Source organism: Bubalus bubalis, chromosome 16, assembly GCF_019923935.1.
Source record: "Bubalus bubalis isolate 160015118507 breed Murrah chromosome 16, NDDB_SH_1, whole genome shotgun sequence".
In the NCBI taxonomy this organism is placed as follows: domain Eukaryota; kingdom Metazoa; phylum Chordata; class Mammalia; order Artiodactyla; family Bovidae; genus Bubalus; species Bubalus bubalis.
The window spans coordinates 31,370,413-31,391,025 of NC_059172.1; the positions used below are offsets into that span (position 1 = coordinate 31,370,413).

The 20,613-nt window shown below is 43.3% G+C and overlaps 1 protein-coding gene across 5 annotated transcripts in view; it reads left to right on the forward strand.

Moving 5' to 3' along the window:
* Positions 1–20,613, forward strand: part of C2CD3 (C2 domain containing 3 centriole elongation regulator) — a 127,413-nt gene that overhangs the window by 94,210 nt on the left and 12,590 nt on the right. For 3 of the 5 annotated variants that reach the window (XM_044929377.2, XM_006073314.4, XM_044929378.2), the window contains exons 27-32: positions 983–1,188; positions 2,166–2,299; positions 5,020–5,181; positions 8,602–8,822; positions 10,927–11,848; positions 17,991–18,102. In XM_044929377.2, the coding sequence (XP_044785312.2) occupies positions 983–1,188; positions 2,166–2,299; positions 5,020–5,181; positions 8,602–8,822; positions 10,927–11,848; positions 17,991–18,102 (1,757 nt within the window). Of the gene's footprint in view, positions 1–982; positions 1,189–2,165; positions 2,300–5,019; positions 5,182–8,601; positions 8,823–10,587; positions 10,759–10,926; positions 11,849–17,990; positions 18,103–19,892; positions 19,917–20,613 lie in introns of those variants that run through there. The other 2 variants (XM_044929379.2, XM_044929380.2) reach the window with 2 other exon arrangements.

A 20,613-nucleotide genomic window follows, 5' to 3' on the forward strand; every position in this document is an offset into this window, starting at 1 on the left:
ACGCGTGCTCTCAGTGGATGTCTTATCAAGTTCCTGTAGGGTAGGAAGATAGGCCAGGTATGGAAAGTTGAGGGAACATAAAGTGAGTTATACTTGGTCTCAGCTTTTAGGTAGGTCCCAGTCTAGAGAAGAGCAAACTGTAAACAAATGTTAGTGTGTGGTGAGTCCAGTGTCAAAGGAATCGGGAAACTCGTGACCACTCTCCTTGAAAATTTGTGTTCCTTGATTTATTCAGCAACTTCAAGACTGAGAATCGTGTCCGTGTTTGGAAGAATCAGCCCTTGATTCAGTCTAGGGAGTGGAGTCTATACAAAACAGGAGCAGTAAAGGGACAGGGGTCTGGTTGTCCTCAGCTACTTTCATGTCAGAAGTGAGAAGCAGTAAATCTGAAAATAAAGGTCATTGCATGGTAGCTCGTCCAACCAAGAAGGGGTCTTCTCTGTCATTAAGAGCAGCCTGAGCCCAAACTCATTTTGTACCCTGTACTGGTTTTTTAGGGGGTTGTTTGTCGTGTGTGTGTGTATGTGTGTGTTCTTAATTAAATATAATACGTGTGTATGTTATAGAAAATTTGAAAAATACAGACAACTATAATTAAGAAAATGCAAATCATTCATAATTCCAAGAGTGTTGGTCTTTCAAGTGATTTTTTTCAAGACCCACTTCCCTAAGGAAAATCAGTGAGACCTGATGCCCTAGGGAGAAGAACAAGTCTCTCTCATGTTTAAGGGATGTTTTCCAGTTGCCTCTATCAAGAGGACAGAGCTCAACCCGGCCAGCTTTTCCCTACCAATCAAAAAAATATACAGTAGTTCGAAAACAGGCTATGGTTGCCAGTCTCTTACCCTCATTATCTGTATTCTCTGTTGATTGTGGAATCACTGCCCCCTCCCACCCCCTAAATCACCTCTGTGTGCCACCTCGAAACCCAGTAGCAAGACGTGCCTGGCCACACTGCCCAGCTCTTCTTTCTCCCCTACAGATGAGGAGAGGGTGATTGGCTTTGCCTCTGTGGACCTCTCCCCGCTTCTCTCTGGCTTCCAGTTTGTCTGTGGCTGGTACAACATCACAGACTTCAGTGGAGAGTGCCAAGGGCAGATAAAAGTTGCTATCTCCCCTTTGGAGAGTTTGGTTCATTTCAAAGAAGAAAGGCAAGCAAGGCGTGAGGTGGAGAACCCAGGATCACTGGTATGTATCTTTATTCACATCCTTAACCAATAAGGTTCTACTGAGCAAAACCTATAAGAAGATAATTTACATGTGTTTGGTACTTTCCAGTGTACAGAATGCATTTCTGTTTTGTCATGACTTCATGACCTGTTGGGGTGAAAATGTTCTGAAATTACATGGTGGTGATGGATGCTATTGAAAAACCACTGAATTAAACACTTACTTTCAAAGGGTGAATTTTATAACACATGCATTAAATCTCAATTTTTTTAATAAAATAAGGTTAGATACAGTGTGGAATCTGAAACCATATTAGATAAACTTTTTAAAAATAAAAGTTACATTAACATCTTTGGTCTCTTAAAAAAAATTAAAAAGAGAAAATGGGAAGAGGGAAATTGATGATAGTAAGTATAAACAACTCTTTGAGGGAGTTTAACTGTAAAGGAAAAGAGAATTTTCCAGACTGTCCCAGATAGGGGAGCTCTGTCAAGGGAAGACTGTGTCACGCATGCCTGATCCAGGGTTTGGCAGAGAGGGGTTCAGTAAAGATCAGATGAGTTACTGAGTGAATAAATGCATGCATGAGAAAATGATTGTTTAAATGATCCCCTTTGTAGGAGGGCCTTTTCTTTACATCAACCTGAGTAATCATGAGATAAGAACTATTACAGCCAGACTATCCTCACATGTAAAGAAAATGTAAGATGTCCAGCCAGGGGTTCACAAACTAGATGGAGGAAACAAGAGCATAAATAAAAATAAAGCAACTTTTAAGAAGCAATCTGACATTGTAGTTTGTAAAATGGGGATCATAATAGTACCTCCCTTATAAGAGTGTGATATTTAAATGAGAAAATACATATAAATTGCTTGGTACAGTGTTCAACAGAAAATAGTAAGTTATACAATAAATTTTACAAATTTATTTATACTGCTTTATTGCAAAAGGATTTGTGACATCCAGTGTGCCGTTTTCCTCATTGCTTCCACAGATCCCAGTATACAGTGCCTTCTCCTTCCCTGCCTCTGCTGTGTATGCTGCATTCCCTGGCTGCACTGCGGGACAGCCTCCAGAACTGCCCGCTCACCCTTCATCAAAGGAGGCTGATTTCTCCTCTCCTGGGACGTGAGTAATTTCTTGATGACAGGAAGAGATGGGGTCTGGAATGGAAGTGTGCAAACTAGCTTGTCATTTCTCTTTCCTTTATTAGAGGAAGAAATGAGAAACAGGCAAAGACTAGTGACCTTCTTTCATAAGCCCAGGGAATCCCAAGATCATATGAAAACAAAATTTTTATAAAATTAGGTACTAGAAGTTTTACTGCTATCAAAAGGGTAGCTTCAGTGCAAGGGACTCATTTCTCCTCAGAGGCCTTGAACCTTCATGCCTAAAATCAGTCATCAGCTACGTGAGAAACATATCATGACCTTCCCCCTCCCAAACCTACATGCCAGGTTATTGTGTAAAAAGCACCCGGCGTTCTCATTTCACCAAACTAACTGGGTGTGCTTATGGATATTAGGGCTGGAGTGCATTCCATCCTGTCGAAGGATAGGATCTAAGATTTAAGATTGCTTCTTTCCACCCCACTCTCCTCAGGCGCTAGTACCGTTTGGCATCCCTCTGCCTCCATCAGTCTTTACTGTGTCTCTCTCTCCACTTTAGGGAGAAGGCAAGAGATCATGTAGCAGCCACTCCTACAGTAGCAGTTACTGAAGAGACCATTTGTTCCAGGAAAGATGCTCTTATACTGCTTAGCCACGCAAAGGCCTGTCTCAGTGCTATGTAGCTTTTCCACCACATCAAGAGAGCCTCCGCGTAAAAGGAGCCCATGTGTCTGTGAAGCCCTAGTTTAGAAAATTTCTGTTACCTGTTTTATAGATGTTACGTTGACCATTGCTAGTCAATGAGACAGTCAAAGGACTCTCAAAATAATTATGCTAAGAGAGAAAAGCTAGACAAAGAGTACATTGCCTGTGATTCCATTTGTATAAAATTCTAGAAAATGTATACCAATCTGTAGTGACAGAAGGCAAATCAGTCTTCGGCCATACCACCCTGAACGCGCCTGATCTGGTTTCTCATCTCAGAAACTAAGCTTGAATGGGAGAAAGCAAATCAGTGGTTGCCTAGAGACAAAGCAGGATGAATGGAGTGGGCAGGAGGGAGGAATTATGAAAGACAGGAGGAAACTTTTAGGAGTGATGGATATGTTCATTATCTTGATATGGTAATGGTTTCCTTAGAGGTACATTTGTGTCAAAACACATCATACTGTACTCTTTAAATATGTGGTTTATTGTATATCGGTTATACCTTGGTAAAGCAGTGGTTCTCAGACATTTCCACTTCAAAATCCTTTTATACTCCTAAAAATTACTGGTGACCTCAGAGAGGTTTGTTTCTGTAGGTTTTAACCATCAGTTTTTATCGTAATATAAATTTAAACTGAGAAACTTTAATGTCTTACAGTTCTTTTAATTTTTATTGAAATATAATTGATTTACAATATACAATTTTATTGAAATATAGTTGATTTACAATATCATGTCAGTTTCAGGTGTACGGCACAGTGATTCAATTATTCCTTTGCAGATTCTTTTCTCTACAAGTTATCACAAAATGTTGAGTATAGCTCCCTGTGCTCTACAGTAGGTCCTCACTTTTTTTTATTTATTGGCTGTGATAAGTCTTCACTGCTGCACATGGGCTTTCTGTAGTTGCCAGAAGTGGGGCCGAGTCTTTGTTGCAGTGTGTGGGCTTCTCACTGTGGCGGCTTCTCTTGTTGTGGAGCACAGGCTCTGAGTGCACTGGCTCCAGTAGTTGTGGAGCATGGGCTTAGTTGCTCCTCAGCGTGTAGGATCTTCCTGGCTACTAGGGATGGAAATGGTGTCTTACATTGCAAGGTGGATTCTTAACCACTGGATCACCAGGGAGGCCCTGTCTTTTTTTTTCTTTTTTAATGTTTTTATTTTTTTGGCCTCGCCATGTAGCACGTGGGATTTTAGTTTCCCAGTGAGGGATCAAACTCATTCCCCCTGCATTGGAAGTGCAGAGTCCTAACTGCTGGACCACCAGGGAATTCCCAGTTATCTATTTTATATATAGTAGTGTGTATATATATTTGTATGCTAGTTTTATATATATATATATATATTAGTTTTATATATATTAGTATGCTAATCCCAACCTTCTAATTTATCCTTCCACCACCACCCCAAATTGAGAAACTTTTAAAGCATAATATATAAAATCAGTTGTGTTTCTATACATTAGCTATGAATGATCCAAAATCAAATTGAAAAAATGAGTAGATTTACAGTACCATCAAAAAAATAAAATACTTAAGAATAAATTTAACCAGAAAAGTGCAGAACGTATTCTCTGAAAACTATAAACCATTGTTGAAAAAAATTAAAATTCTAAATAAATGGAAAGATATCTGTGTTCATGGATTGGAAGACTTAATATTGTAAAAATGACAGTATTTCCCAAATTGATCTATAGATTCAACATACTCCCTGTATCACAAGTCCCTGCTGGATTTTTTATGGAAATGGGCAAGCTAGTCCTCCATAAATATTGTGGTTACTGTTATTTCAGATCTGTGTTTTTAAAAAATCGAGGCTATAAGGTAGAGAATTTATCAAAGGAGAATGAATAAAACTGTAGGCAGAATTACTCAGGAGGTAATTGTAATCCAAGCACTTGAGCCAGTGAAGCCAGAACTGTGGTGGTGGGGATGATCTGCAGTGCCGTGTCAGGAGGGTGAGTTGTTTGCTGTCACAAATTTATTGTTTTCTCATCAGTTGGGAATATATTTTGCCCCCACTTACTCTCAACAGAAGCGGTACCACAAGAAGCCAGGCATCACGCCATGAAGAGCATGTGCAGAACATCCGCCGATTCCATGAATCCCTGCAGCAGGCAGAGGCAGTCTTGCCAGATGACGACAGACTGACCACATCGCCCTTGTCCTCGCGTACCTCCATCCTGACTTCTCTCAGGTGAGACTCTCCACTGAGAAAAGACACAGAGAACCATAGTGGAGCACAAGGTGGATGGGCAAAGGCAGCCTGCAGTATCTTTTCCATCAGCTACCACTGCTCTGGGATGTTTTGCAGGGGCTTTTGTGTATGTTAGTGTCAAGGTGGACCTGGAACCTCACAGGATTCTTCACAGATGAATCTGTCTCACCTTGGGGCCTTCCATTCTTCAGGGGTCTATGGTACTGGCCCACCTATAAATACAGAAACTTTATATGAATCACTAAATAACCACCCTCACATCGACTCTACAATTTACAAACCTCGTCCTGCCTACTGTCTTTATCCTCACAACCACTGGGTTCTTCCAGACCAGCATCTGCCCTGTTAATGCTTCCCTGTCTCTTTCTTGGCTCAGTCGGCATCTGAGCCAGAAAAGCACTGTGAGAGTTGAAAGGATCTTTATAGATCATCTGGACCAGCCCCTGAATTACCTAGTAAGAATGGTGGTGCAGTGGGAAGGATTTGGCTTCAGAGTCAGATAGATTTGATTTCCAGTCATGGCTCTGCCATTCCCAACAGAGGAGACAGCCATGTTGCCATTATAGTTATAACCATGTATGTATGATAAGAGTTCCAGATTTCCTGGCCAGGAGTACATGGAGGAATGAGTAACATTCTAGGTTGGCCATGGAAAGATACAAAGAAGTCACATTTGAACTGGTCTTTAAAGGAACAAGTCAACAAATGTGAAGGGCATTCTGTTCAGGAAAAAACTGTTGTAAGGAGCATGAAACAATAAGCCCAGTTTGGGAAAGCAGTGAAGTTAGAGTGAAGCTGAGCATAAGATGTAAGAAGCGGGGCAAGTTCTGTGGGAGGCAGATTTGAAGGGCATTGAGCGTCAGGCTGAGTTTGGACTTGATTCTCAAATGGAAAGGTATGGGGCTGGGAGGAAGAGAATGTGTGAAATTTGACAAAACAAATATAAAACAGGATTTTTTTTTTAATTAATAACCTATTGTTTGATTTCATAAAACAAACTCAAAATGAAAGATTAGCAAAATCTTTTTTGGTGGGACATGGGTTAGAATGGACTGAGCAGTTGCACTGTAGACTGGGGAACTGCTCAAACTTATAAGGAAGTAATATGTTCAGTTTCTCGGGTTAGTAAGATGCTGGAGACTGCAGGCCAAGTAAAACCATCAACAGTTTGGCTGCGTGTTATTAGATCATTCACATGACACACTGGAACCCAATGAAGAAAGAGAAAAAGGAACTCTTCTTTGCCCTAGAGCAGTTTCTCTCAGCCTCAGCACCTTTGACATCTGAGCGTGTATTTTGTCTGTGGGGGCCTGTCTGCGCATTGTAGGATATTTAGCGGCATCCCCGGTCTCTGTCCACCAAATGCTAGTAGCACTCCTCCCCCATTTGTGACAACCAAAAATGGCTCCATACATTGCCAGACATCCCCTTGGGGCTACAACCATCAGGCTACAAACCACTGCCCTAGAGGAGTGGTTCTCAAAATTTAGTGTGTATCAGAATCACATGAAGGGCTTGTTAAAACAGTGATTGCTGGAACCCACCCATAAGTTCCTGATTCAGTAAGTCTAGGATGGGGCCCAAGAATTTGCATCACTCAGGTGATGCTGCCGCTAGTCCTATAGCCAGGTTTTGAGAACCACGGCCAGAGACAGATTCTCTACAAAGTAGAGATGAAACAAGATACGGTCAATTTTGCATTACTTCTTTGGGTTCATGAAGCCCTAAAACAAGTGTTTCATTTGAGTCACAGCAATCCTGTGAGGCCTGCAGGGTGAGTATTACCAAACTTTTTTCACAGATGAGAAAATTGCAGCTTGGTGTCAATAGGTTCCATACCCAGAACCTCAAACAAGGGCAGTTGGGTCGGCATATTTTCTAAAGCTTCACCAAGTTTACATGTGTCTGCATGCTCCTACTGCAGGTATCTAATCTGTGTAGCATAAACCCAGATGTAAACACCTAAGTAAATCTGTGATCTGATAGAGTTGTGGCTTCTAGCAGTAGAATAAGGATCAGCTTTGTCCTCTCATTTAATTTAGATTCGACTCTAAGATACGCAGACTCTTCTTAACAAAAGGATAGAAAAACTGTCTGTTTACTTCACAGGGGTTTAATGTCTGTGTTGTGCCAGTTGTGCCAAGCACATTGAGAAACCTAGAGAAATAGAGAAGTTTGATATACTGTCTTCTGTTTCCAGATGCTCATGGCCTAATTAGGGAAGCTAAACTGACACATAATGAAAAAACTAAGGGAGATTTTAAGGCAGGAGGTTAGATGCCAAGAGTGAAGGAGTTGAAGAGAGAGGTGGTCCACGGATTTGGGGCAGTGGACTCTGAAAGGGAGAGAGATGACCTACACCTTAAAAAGTGAATAGGACAGGGACAGAGAAGAGAGCAGCTTGAACTCACGTTCTGGCACACAGAGGTATGAGGCAGAAATGAACCCAGTTGGAACAGAGCCTTTACTATAATGGAAAAAGCGTAAGTCTTGGAGTTCCAGTTTCTGAGTAACTGTGTGCTACTGCGTGTCTGGACAAATCATTTAAATTCTCTGAACCTCACATTCCTTATTTGTGAAACAGTAATTGCTGGCCTCATCTAGTTGGATGAGTATTAAACAAGATAATGTATTTGAAAGCATAAAACATAAAATCCTATGCAAGTGAAGGTGATCATGGTTGGTGTGATTTCTCATTGGAATAGTAAGAATGAATGTGGCCCCATTAAAGACTTCTGAATTAAAGATTTTTAAGTCATTTATTCATGTCTGTTTATCCACGCACCATTCATTTTTTGTGCCAACCACTGTCCTAGGTGCAGTAGATACAAAGGAGTCAGCACAGAGTTCACATCACATTAGGGGAAATTGATGTGAAACAAATCATGTGGTTGAAGAGTACAGAAGGAACTGTAGAGCACAGAGGAATGGCCCTTAAACCAACTTAGAGGGTCAGGGAAGGCTTGCTATAAGAAGTCACTTGCTTGAAGGATCAAGAATGGTGGTGGTTGTTGTTCAATCGCTAAGGCGTGTCCAGCTCTTGCAACCCCATGGACTGAAGTATGCCAGAAATGGTTTTAAGATAGTACGGGTCAGTGCTAGCCCAGAGTTAGGGAAAGTGAGGACTGGAACGATGATAAGAATGGTTCCCTGTAAGGAGGTAGAATATTTGCTAGACATGAGAAGAGGAATTACATTAGCCAGACAGAAGGAGGAAATGTCCTTGGCAGTGGGATTGTAGTCAGTGAAGGATGAATTGGTGGATTGGAGAGAGACGGGCCCTTCTGTTAATAGATCAAGTAAGTTCCTAGCTCAAGCAATAGAATGTCAAAGGAACATAAAAGATGCTCATAATCCTAGTAAATGACCCTTTTGTCTTCTCCCTCTCTTCTTTTGCAGGAGGAATCTGAGTGAGCTAGATCAGATGCAGCGGTACTTCAACCAGAAGCTCACCAAGCCTTTGCTTCCCCTCAGCCCTCAGACGCACACCGCCATCTTGCAGTGCCAGGAGAGTCAGACGGACCGTCTTCGGCCAGCAGCCAGCAGCCTAGACCCCGAGAGCCAGTGCATCCTGGAGAAATCCAATAACCTGGTGTTGCAAGTCAGCTCCTTAATCACAGGTATGGCTCTTGTTGAGTTACTGTCACTGGGTGCTTATTCAGAAAGCATTTAAATGTGTGCAGACAAGCCCTTATGACAGATACAGACCAACAACTGTGACCATCTTACTTACTTGCCATCTTCCTTTTAGAAAGAGAAAATGTGTGCAATGGAAAGAGCACTGGACTAAGAGGCACGAGACCCAGGTTGAGTCCTTGGGGGTTTCTGGCACGGACGTACTATTTGACTCTGAGTATATGCTTTCCCTTCTTAAGCTTCAGTTTCCCCAACCAGAAAAAGGGTTGGGGGGAGTGGGTTAGATGATTTCTGCAGTGGCAGTTTCTGAACACATGCCACTGTATTTTCTGAAAAACTCAACCACAAATATTAAAAATTTTAATTCTCAAAGGCCAGAAGACTACATTTTTAGCAAGCATCCCAGATGATGCTAGATGTTGGTGGTCCACAGTCCACCCTTTCAAAAACCCCTTAAAATGGTAATTCTTGCTTTACTGCATTAAAATTATTGAGAGAACTTTAAAAAATCCAGATCCCAGGCTGCATTACAGGTCAAGTGTAGCAGAATCTCTGAGGGTGGGGCCCAGGCATCAGGATTTTTCAAAACTCTCTGGGTAAGTCTATTGTGCAGCCCAGAAAGAGACTGCTCCAGAACAAGTATTTCCAACTTGCCTGAGCATAAGAATCACCTGGGACACTTATTTTGAAATACGAATTCCTGGGTTCTGCTCTGCTCCTCTGAATCAGAATCTAGGGTTAAGGTCTGGAAAACTGTACGAAGCACACCCAGGGGAATACTGAGAAATCAACTAGATCAACATCTTTAGCCCTCACTTGGTATCACTTTTGCTCAAGCAAAATGTGTAGATTCTACAGAGGGATGAGTAAGTTCAGTTTTTTCCCTTTAAAAGGAGGAAAAAAGCTACCATGGTTGCTATTAAACACAAATCTAATCTTCTCCCAGATATATAACCTGTTGGTAACCAGAACCACAGCAGTGTACTCTGTATTTAGCTTCCACTTGCTTGGAAATAATCAGTCAGCTCTTTATTGATCACCAACTATGCCAGACATTATTGTGTTTCTAGTTCCAGCATTACACAGTGGTGGACAAGACAGGCATTGTCTGTGCTTTCATCAAGCATACATTCTATAGTCAACCGAAGAAGCTGCCCCCCAGAAAGAAAGCATAAGAGCACAACAGAGGGAGGCTTGTTTGAGGTGGAGGTGAGGGTGGATTAGGGGAATCCCTTTAAAGGTTAGAGGTAAAGAGAGCAAGGAGAATCAAAGGCTTAAAGCCGAAGGGCCTTAAAGGCAAGCTTGGGGGTTTAATCTTTATTCTGGAAGAAAATGGGGAGTTCTAAGCAGGGAATGACAGAAGGAGAACTGATTTTCAAAAGGAGAGAATGAATGTTGAAAGGAGCTACTGATTGCCTCTGTATGGGCTCATTTATGTTCATTCATCTCATGTATTTTTTCCCCATGACCCTGTGAAAAAGGTGGTGTTTTATCACGTTGTAAAGATAAACAGACTCATGATAATTTGCTCATAACCACAAAGTTGACAAGTAACAGTAGAGATTTGAACCCATGATTGGCTCCAAAGCCTGTGCTCCTTTCACGCTGCCTCCATTCTCTCCGTGTATCTCCCTTGCCTTACCATTTGGGTGATGGGTATTTCCTTGCTTTTATTTTCCAAGTAAATAGTTCTAATAATTGTCATCAAATAGGTAAATAAGTGGATTCTCATTTTGGTTTTTGATATAGGTAATTACTGAAGTAAATGGAAGCTTGAACATGCCCACCAGGACTCCCAGCTCCCAAGAATTCCTGAGCATGAGCAGATAGTCTCTGAAAGCGTTTCCACAGATGTAACCACAGCTATAAATAGATTAGATTTTGGTCTTCTGATATTAGAATAAAGTGCTAGAAATTGTATTGCCTTGAATATAGTTTCACTGATTCTTGGGAGTGAATTAACTATTATCTTTGAGGTTTGTTTGAAGTCTGATTGCAAGACTCCATCTGAAACTGGAACCTGGTGTGGGAGAGTTGAGTGGTCTGTGGCCATATCTTGTAGTAAGAGTGATATCTGTTACTGTTCAGATCTGCAGACTCTCACCAGGAATTCTCAAGGATCTGTGAGTTCTCACCAAGCCAGGAGTAGAAGCAGAGAAGTCACCGCCCTCCCAGATGCTCAGGACAGAGGGACCATGCAAGAACGAAGCACAAGTCCAGACCTGCCATTGGCAAGAGCTCCAGATGAGGGCAGGAGCTCCCCACCTCCCTCCGCTCTTAAAGAGACTTCAAGTGGAAGAGGAAAGGTTCATGAGGCCCTGGAGCACACGGTACCCATCACAAAAATGCAGAGCACCGAGGACACCGAGGCAGGCCCAGCCTTCAGTGATGAGGACTATGAGGAAGACATCATTGAGCCCAGGACCCTCAATGAGATCACCACTGTGACAGACAAAACTAGCCCGTGGTCCAGTTTCACGTCAGATGCAAGTGAGGGCATGAGCCCTCAGCCTGATGAGGCCCAGAGGGAAGGCTTCTCTTGTCCTTCAGAGTCTTTCCCCAGAGAGGAGCTCAGGGTCAGAAGTAGCTTTTTGTCCAGCCCGGAAAGGACTGTCAATGCCTACTTGCATAGGCAAGGTTCTCCAAGCCAAAGTACTGTGTCTTGTAAGGGTGTGGCCTCTAAGGCCAGGGTTGGAGAGCCTGCCTCAGCAGACCCACAGCTCACCTCCCACATGACCCTCTCAGGAGCCCAGCAGAGTGACACTTGTGTTGGATGGCGCTCACCAAAGGCAGACCAGGACCAGGGCCCCAAGCCACAGTCCCAGGCTAAGAAGGAAGTGGCCTCCGATGAGCTAAGTGACTCTGCTGATAGCTCCGAGAAATTCCCTCTGCAGCCAGCATCCCAAAGCAGAAGGGAAAACCATAAGGAACCACCCATCACCTGCCCTGACCTCAGGCAGAAGCAGACAACCTCTGGGTCAGAGGTGTCCACGAGGCAGAGCCTCCTCCTGTATCCTTTGGTGTTTCCTCCAAGTAGCCCCTTAAGCCATCTTTAGGCATTTTGTATGCTGGTATTTAGACCAGCCACATGAGTGAGAAGTGTCCCCCCGCCCCCACCCCAGTCAAATGCACTCAGAGGCATGGGAATATCCCCTTCCTTCTGAAAACTCACCTTCACTGACCAGGTGCTATGATTCTACCCTTATCATCAGGCCTCTGAAGCATAATGCTTTGCACTGGGTTTAGATGTTGGTAGCACATTCATTGGGCTTCCCTCATGGCTCAGTCGGTAAAGAATCCGCCTGCAATGCGGGAGATAGGGTTTGATTCCTGGGTTGAGAAGATCCCCTGGAAAAGGACATGGCAACCCACTCCAATATTCTTGGCTGGAGAATCCTGTGGACAGAGGAGCCTGGCGGTCTACAGTCCATAGGGTCACAAAGAGTCGGAGTGACTAAGCACAGCACCTTCATTAGCCTATCCTAGCCTGACTTATTTGATTAATTTCGGGTATTTTACACCTGAAGGCAAAGCTCTGCACCTAAGGTATGAGACCGTTAATCTCAGTTGAAGTTTCAGGGGAGGGTATAGAGAAAGGGGAAGAAGAGTCCTACCAGTGATTGAGCATTTACCATGTGCTAGGTGCTTTACATACATTGCAAGTTCAGTTACCACAAGTCTTTAAAGTCAGTATCGTGTTTTTGTTTTTGTTTTTAATATTTGTTTATTTTGGCTGCACTGGGTTTTAGTTGCAGCATGAGGGGTCTTTAATTGTGACATATGGAATCTCATTCCCTGACCAGGGATTGAACCCAGGCCCCCTGCATTGGGAGCTTGAAGTCTTAGCCACTGGACCACCAGGGAAGTCCTTAAAGTCAGTATCATTTCTGTTTTGCATGTAACGAAACAAAGACTAAGAATTATAGTGACATCTACTATTTAATTTTTTTTTAGGCAAGGGATGGGGCCAGATATAGGGGAAGTGGGTACCACTGAAATGGTCTTTGCCCACACCCGCTAGGATGGCAGTGTTGGTCAGGAGAAGTGTATCTAACACTCCCTCTCTTCCTTCTTTGAAATGCAGATGGGCGTGTTATGGGGAAAGGAAACCACTTAGGACCATCAGTAACCCTCTCATCCATAGCCTAAACAGCTGATTGATCAGCTCACATGATATCCCAGTGAAAAACGGGTTATCGCATGGCCACTGGGGAAGCAGGCTGCCTTTGTGGTGCTTTGCAGTGATTTCTTTACTAGAAGTCAGGGACCTGGCTTCGACCCTTCGAGACCCAGCCCTTACTACTTGTATAACTTTAGGTATATAGTTTAACCCTTCTGAGCCTCGATTTCTTCACTTATAAGATGGAGGTAATAATCCCTTATCGGACTATATGCCCCAGGGAAGTCAAGGGCCCTGTCATTCTCTGTGTCCCCAGACACTGCACACAAAAAAGGTCAGTAATATAGACTGAAGTGAACTGTCAGTTTCACAGGATTCTTGAGAAAATCAAATGAGTGGGAACATTTGTACATACCACACAGATACGATTCTGGATGCAAGACAGACAGAAACCTGAGGGTTGGGGAGTAAGGGCTCAGGAGAGACTTAAGCATGAAATGGCTGGAGGCTGAGCACTGCGAGCAGTCTGCTCGAGGTTCTTTGCTCCTCATTCACCCTGGCTTCTAACGCTTCTGCCTCTGCAGTCAGTTTATTTGTGCTCAGAATTTAAGATCAGTGGAGGAGCAGTCACATGTGCCCAGGTCCTAAGCGTACTGCTTTAATTTGGGCCTTCCAAACTACTCATTCTTCCAAAAAGTAAGGATAGCCAGGCCCTGTGCTGTGTAATTGCAGGCCCAAAAGCACAATTGTTCAAGTGCTGCAAATGCCAGCAATATGCAAATGCCACTCAACATGCCTGCAAATTTGGAAAACTCAGCAGTGGCCACGGGATGGAAAAGGTCAGTTTTCATTCCAGTCCCAAAGAAAGGCAATGCCAAAGAATGCTCAAACTACCACACGATTGCACTCACACGCTAGCAAAGTAATGCTCAAAATTCTCCCAGGCCAGGCTTCAACAGTATGTAAACCATGAAATTCCAGATGTTCAAGCTGGATTTAGAAAAGAGAGAGGAACCAGAGATCAAATTGCCAATATCCATTGGATCATAGAAAAAGTAAGAGAGTTCCAGAAAAACATCTCTTTCTGTTTTATTGACTATTCCAAAGCCTTTGACTGTGTGAATCACAACAGACTGTGGAAGATTCTTAAAGAGATGGGAATACCAGACCACCTGACCTACCTCCTGAGAAATCTGTATCCAGGTCAAGAAGCAACAGTTAGAACTGGACATGGAACAACAGACTGGTTCCAAATAGAGAGAGGAATACATCAAGGCTGTATATTGTCACCCTGCTTATTTAACTTATATGCACAGTACATCATGAGAAATGCTGGACTAGATGAAGCAAAAGTTGGAATCAAGATTGCCGGGAGAAATACCAATAACCTCAGATACACAGATGACACCACCCTTATGGCAGAAAGCGAAGAACTAAAGAGTCTCTTGATGCAAGTGAAAGAGGAGAGTAAAAAAGTAGGCTTAAAGCTCAACATTCAGAAAACTAAGATCATGGCATCTGGTCCCATCACTTCATGGCAGATAGATGGGGAAACAATGGAAACAGAGAGAGACTTATTTGGGGGGGGCTCCAAAATCACTGCAGATGATGACTGCAGCCATGAAGTTAAAAGATGCTTGCTTCTTGGAAGAAAAGCTATGACCAACCTAGACAGCATATTGAAAAGCTTGGCCAACAAAGGTCCATCTAGTCAAAGCTATGGTTTTTCCAGTAGTCTTGTATGGATGTGAGAGTTGGACTATAAAGAAAGCTGAGCGCCAAAGAATTGATGCTTTTGAACTGTGGTGTTGGAGAAGACTCTTGAGAGTTCCTTGGACTGCAAGGAGATCCAACCAGTCAGTCCTAAAGGAAGTCAGTCCTGAATATTGGAAGGATTGATGCTGAAGCTGAAACTCCAATACTTTGGCCACCTGATGTGAAGAACTGACTCATTGGAAAAGACCCTGATATTGGGAAAGATTGAAGACAGGAGGAGAAGGGGACGACAGAGGATGAGATGATTGGATGGCATCACTGACTCGATGGACATGAGTTTGAGCAAGCTCTGGGAGTTGGTGATGGACAGGGAAGCCTGGTATGCTGTAGTCCATGGGATTGCAAAGAGTCAGACATGACTGAGCAACTGAACTGAACTGTGCTATATAATAAGGAGAGAGGTTTGAATCAAACCCTACCTCAAGAAGTTCCCATATGAGGTAGGAGACAGGTAATGACAGTAGCAGATTAAAACAGTACTTTTCTTGTGGGGGTTTTGTGAAAATTAAATGAACAATGTAAACTACTTAGTATGGTGCTGGTAGGTAAACCGTGTTCAGCAAATGTTAGTGGTAAGCAAGTGCATGGTTGGTCAGATTTACACATTAGAGAATTCTCCCAGTGCCTTGTAGAGGGTGGATTAGGTCAGGAGAGACCAGAAGCAAGAAGACCAGGTAGGAAACTTGGGAGTAATAATAACAAATGAAGAAAGTCTCACCTAAAGCATAGACTGCTTTATGATGAGGGAGAAGGGGAGGGATTTGATAGGATTAAATAGGGGCAGGGGATGAGAAAGACAAAAACAGAAAGATATGACTTAGAGATTTCTGTCACAAGTAAGTTATTTACCAGGTAGGGAACAGCGCACAAAGTTAATCTGGAGGGAAGAGGCAGATTTCCATTTTGCATATTTGCATTTTGCCTATGAGAGGAGGACATGCCGGCTTGGAGCTCTGCTATAAAGGTCAGTGTTTCTAGAAACAGACAAGGTTGGCAGGGAGAGCCACGTGAGACAGAGCCCTGAGGACCACCAGCACGTGAGGGCAGGGGGAGCAGAGACCAGAGAGGAGGGCTGGTCAAGAGATGGGGGCAGCAGTTTCAGGGAGTGGTGGTCACCCCCCCAATGCTTAAGGCGGATCCAGCAGAAAGTGGGCTTTTGTGTTAGGAGGACAGTGCAGAGGTGGGGATGGAAAGCAGGTTTCAGTGGGGGAAGGAACCAGTGGTAACTTTTCTCTCTCAACTGGGGAGACAGGAACAGCTGACAGTGATTGAGTACATGCTCTGTATCGGGCACCATTCTAAGCACTCTGCATGTATAACATCATTTCATCCTTAAAAGGTATTATATCCATCTAATGAAATTAAAAGACACTTACTCCTTGGAAGGAAAGTTATGACCAACCTAGATAGCATATTCAAAAGCAGAGACATTACTTTGCCAACAAAGGTTCGTCTAGTCAAGGCTATGGTTTTTCCTGTGGTCATGTATGGATGTGAGAGTTGGACTGTGAAGAAAGCTGAGCGCCAAAGAATTGTTGCTTTTGAATTGTGGTGTTGGAGAAGACTCTTGAGAGTCCCTTGGACTGCAAGGAGATCCAACCAGTCCATTCTGAAGGAGATCAGCCCTGGGATTTCTTTGGAGGGAATGATGCTAAAGCTGACACTCCAGTACTTTGGCCACCTCATGCGAAGAGTTGACTCATTGGAAAAGACTATGACGCTGGGAGGGATTGGGGGCAGGAGGAGAAGGGGACGACAGAGGATGAGATGGCTGGATGGCATCACTGACTCGATGGACGTGAGTCTCGGTGAACTCCAGGAGTTGGTGATGGACAGGGAGGCCTGGCATGCTGTGATTCATGGGGTTGCAAAGAGTCGGACACGACTGAGTGACTGATATAATCTGAATAGGTGAAGGAACACGCCCAAAATGTGAACTTGCCTGAAGTTACCATCTAATGTGAGACCGATTACTGCTCGAGTAGGACCCTTAGAAAGGCAGGTGGTTGCTGGGCTGACAAGGGGAGCTTTATTTTCAGACACACCCTGGACACCTCACAGCAGAGCTGTTCTCCCCACAGTATCAGCTGACTCTCAGGCGGAGTCCTCAGCAGTCAGAGCAGCAACAACAGCTAGGCCCTACCTCACTGAGGTCTCGGAGGATGTCTGAGTTTAAAGGGTTCTTTTCTTCATGGTCTCCAACTCCACTCCCACTCATTCTGTAGATATTTATTAAACATTTATTGTGTCCCAGGTACTATACTAGGTGACAGGAATGTAGTATGAAAGAGAGCTCATATTTGCCCTCCTCAAGTTCAAAGTCTGGCATTAGAACAGTATTAGACCAGTTTGCATCAGAACCATTCTTAGCTTACTTAACAGAAACAAAAATGTAGACCATCAAAATAGTCCCCTCCCTCGAATTCCCTGGCAGTCCAGTGGTAAGGACTCGGTGCTTTCATTCCATGGCCCAGGTTCAATCCCTAGTCGGGGAGCTAAGATCCTGCAAGCCTCGAGGAGGGGCCAAAAAGATCGTCCCCTCCCAAACTCAATCAGCACTTTGAACCAGTAGCACTGGGTCTCTCCAGAGCATACAGAGAAGTGCAAGTACAGTACCTGCCTTCCAGAGCCCACGTCGCGATGGTGGGTCAGCTGTGCCCAATCAGAGCCATTTCTGCATGTGAGCACAGAACGTAGGACAGGCCCTCCTTCAGTGCCCGGCACCACCTTCCAGCCTGAGGCACTGCCCTGGAGCCGCCTTCCCACCCTGACCCCGTCTGTCAGGTTCTGACCAGCAGGCCCTCAGCAAGAATCATCCAGTGCTTGCTGCCTGTCAGCCTCACGCGGGCTCTAGGGAGTTCGTGAGGTGACTGAAGGAAGTACAGTGCCTCTGCCTTTGAGAAGCTTAGTGAATATTGAGGGAAACGAATGGAGAATCATATCAGATTAAATAAGCATTAGCCTTTGTTTCAGACTGTGCTCTGGACTAGGAAGGAGGGATCATTGTGGGCTATAATTTAGAGAAGGCTTCCTGGAGAAGGTGAGATCTGAACTGACCTATAAAGTATAAACTGATCTATATCTATATCCTAACGGAGTTCACAGGGCCTCCTCAGCAGAGGGAACCACTTGAGCAAAGGATTCATGGACAGGAGTAAGTTGGGTGGGGCTGGGGGCATAAAAGAGTGGTTGAGGTCAAAGGATACTGGTCAGGAGACGATTTCCAGGTATTTGTGTCCCTTAACTACCTTTACAGCCCAGAGCCCATTGTGGTCCCCAACTTCTTTCTACCTCCCCAGGAGTTGGAGGCCTCCCTGCGGATGCTCTCCATTTCCGCAGCTTTGCCACCACCAGCCACAACAGATCAGGTAAGAGGATACCCAGCCGACCTGTTTCCCAAAGAGTCATCTCTTCAGTGAAAGTGTACAGAATGCAGAGTGGCCCCGGCCACACTCCTGTGTGGTCACAGTGGTTACTGTCTTGCACTGAGCTTATCCTGTGGGCACAGCAGTGAAGGAGCTCAGGAAAAGTGAGGAATTGCATATGTGTGAAGAGAAGACATTGTTCGCTAAGATGACAGGTAGAAGAATTAGCACAGAAGCAGAAAAACAGGACTCAGCTAAGATACGCATATGAGTGCTTTGGAAGCCTCAGGCAGGAGATGCAAAGACCAGATTATTCATCATGCAGCCAAGTAGGTGCTTAGAACCTTGGTACAAATCCTAGCTGTTGTCTTTTCTGCCTTGGCACAGCACCTCACCTTTCTAATATCTACTTCTCGAAATCATTCAGCATATATTTACTGAGTACCTGTGCTGTATCAGGCACGGTGCTAGGTGCTGAGTGTACAGTAGTAAATAAGGCAAATTCTGTCTTAATGGAGTACAAATCGTAAAGAAAAAATATTTACCAATTGTGACGAGTACTGGATGCTCTGAGAAAGAACAGGCTGTCTGAAGAGGGAGTGTTTGAGCTGAAAATGATCATGGCGGTGCTGGCCAGGTACCCCACACTGTTTGAAGCGCTTTGTTAGCTCCTTTACTTCAGCAACCTTATGAAGTACATCCTTGTATCTCTGTTTTAAGAGGAGGAAACTGAGGCACAAAGAGGTAAAATAACTTGCTTCACACAACTAGTGAAGTGGTAGAAACAGAACTGGAACCCAAGCATTCTGGTTTCAAATTCTGTGTTTCTAACTACTGTACTCTGCTGAGGAGACACAAAGCCACTGCCTCGTGCAGCTCTTGTTTTTAATTCCCCTTTTTATTATTTGGGCACCCAATTTATAAATGAAATTTTGGAGTAAATTTCTGTTGGTTATACAGTCACAGTGGTTAAGGTCATCTCACCTATTGTCCAGTAAAGACTTTTTTTTAATTTTTATTTTATATTGGAGAATAATTGATTTAAAATGTTTCAGGTATACAGCAAATTGATTCAGTTATATATATATATTATATATATATATATACACACACACACACACACACACACACATACACATTGTTTTTCAGATTCTTTTCCCATATAGGTTATTAGAGAACATTGAGTAGAGTTCCCTGTGTTATACAGTAGATCCTTGTTGATTATCTGTTTTATATTTATTAACAGTGGTGTCTATATGTTAATCCCATATTTCCAGTTTACCCCTCCCACACACACCTTTTGTCTTTGGGAATCATAAGTTTTAAGTCTGTGAATCAATTTCTGTTTGGTAAACCAGTTCATTTGTATCATTTTTTAGATTCCACATATAAGTGATATCATATGATATTTGTCTTTGACTTAATTCACTTAGTATGATCAACTTTAGGTACATCCATGTTGCTGCAAATGGCATTGTTTCATTGTTTTCTTTGGCTGAGTAATATTCCATTGTATATGTCTACCATATCTTCTTTATCCATTTTTCTGCCATTGGACATTTAGGTTGCTTCCATGTCTTGGCTATTTTAAGTCATGCTGTAGTGAACACTGGGGAGCATGTATCCTTTTGGATTATGGTTTTTCCCTTGATATAAGCCCAGGAGTGGGATTGCTGGATCATCTGGTAGCTCTGTTTTAGTTTTTGAGGAACCTCCATACTGTTCTCCTCGGTTGGTTGTACCAATTTACATTCCCTTTTCTCCACACCCTCACCAGTATTTATTATTTGTAGACTTTTTGAGATCCAGTCAGTCCATCGTAAAGGAAATCGGTCCTGAATATTCACTGGAAGGGCTGATGCTGAAGCTGAAACTCCAATCCTTTGGCCACCTGATGCAAAGAAACTGACTCATTTGAAAAGACCCTGATGCTGGGAAAGATTGAAGGCGGGAGGAGAAGGGGATGACAAAGGATGATATGGTTGGATGGCATCACCAACTTGACGGACATGAGTTTGAGTAAACTCCAGGAGTTGGTGATGGACAGGGAGGCCTGGTGTGCTGCAATCCATGGGGTCGCAGAGTTGGACATGACTAAGTGACTGAACTGAACTAATGATAGACATTCTGACCAGTATGAGGTGATACCTCATTGTGGATTTTATTTTCATTTCTCTGGTAATCAGCAGTGTTGAGCATCTTTTCATGTACTTTTTGGCCTTCTATCTGTATCCTCTGAAGAAATGTCTGTTTAGATCCTCTGCATTTTTTGATTGAGGTCTTTGTATGTTTTGGAGATTAATCCCTTGTCAGTTGCTTCATTTGCAAATATTTTCTCCCATTCTGTGGGTTGTCTTTTCATATTGTTTATGGTTTCCTTTGATGTGCAAAATCTTTTAAGCTTAATTAGATCTCATTTGTTTATATTTTATTTTCATTATTCTAGGAGGTGGATGTAGAGCTTTGAAAAAAGCCATTTTAGAGAATAATACATGCTGTGAGCAAAATGTATTA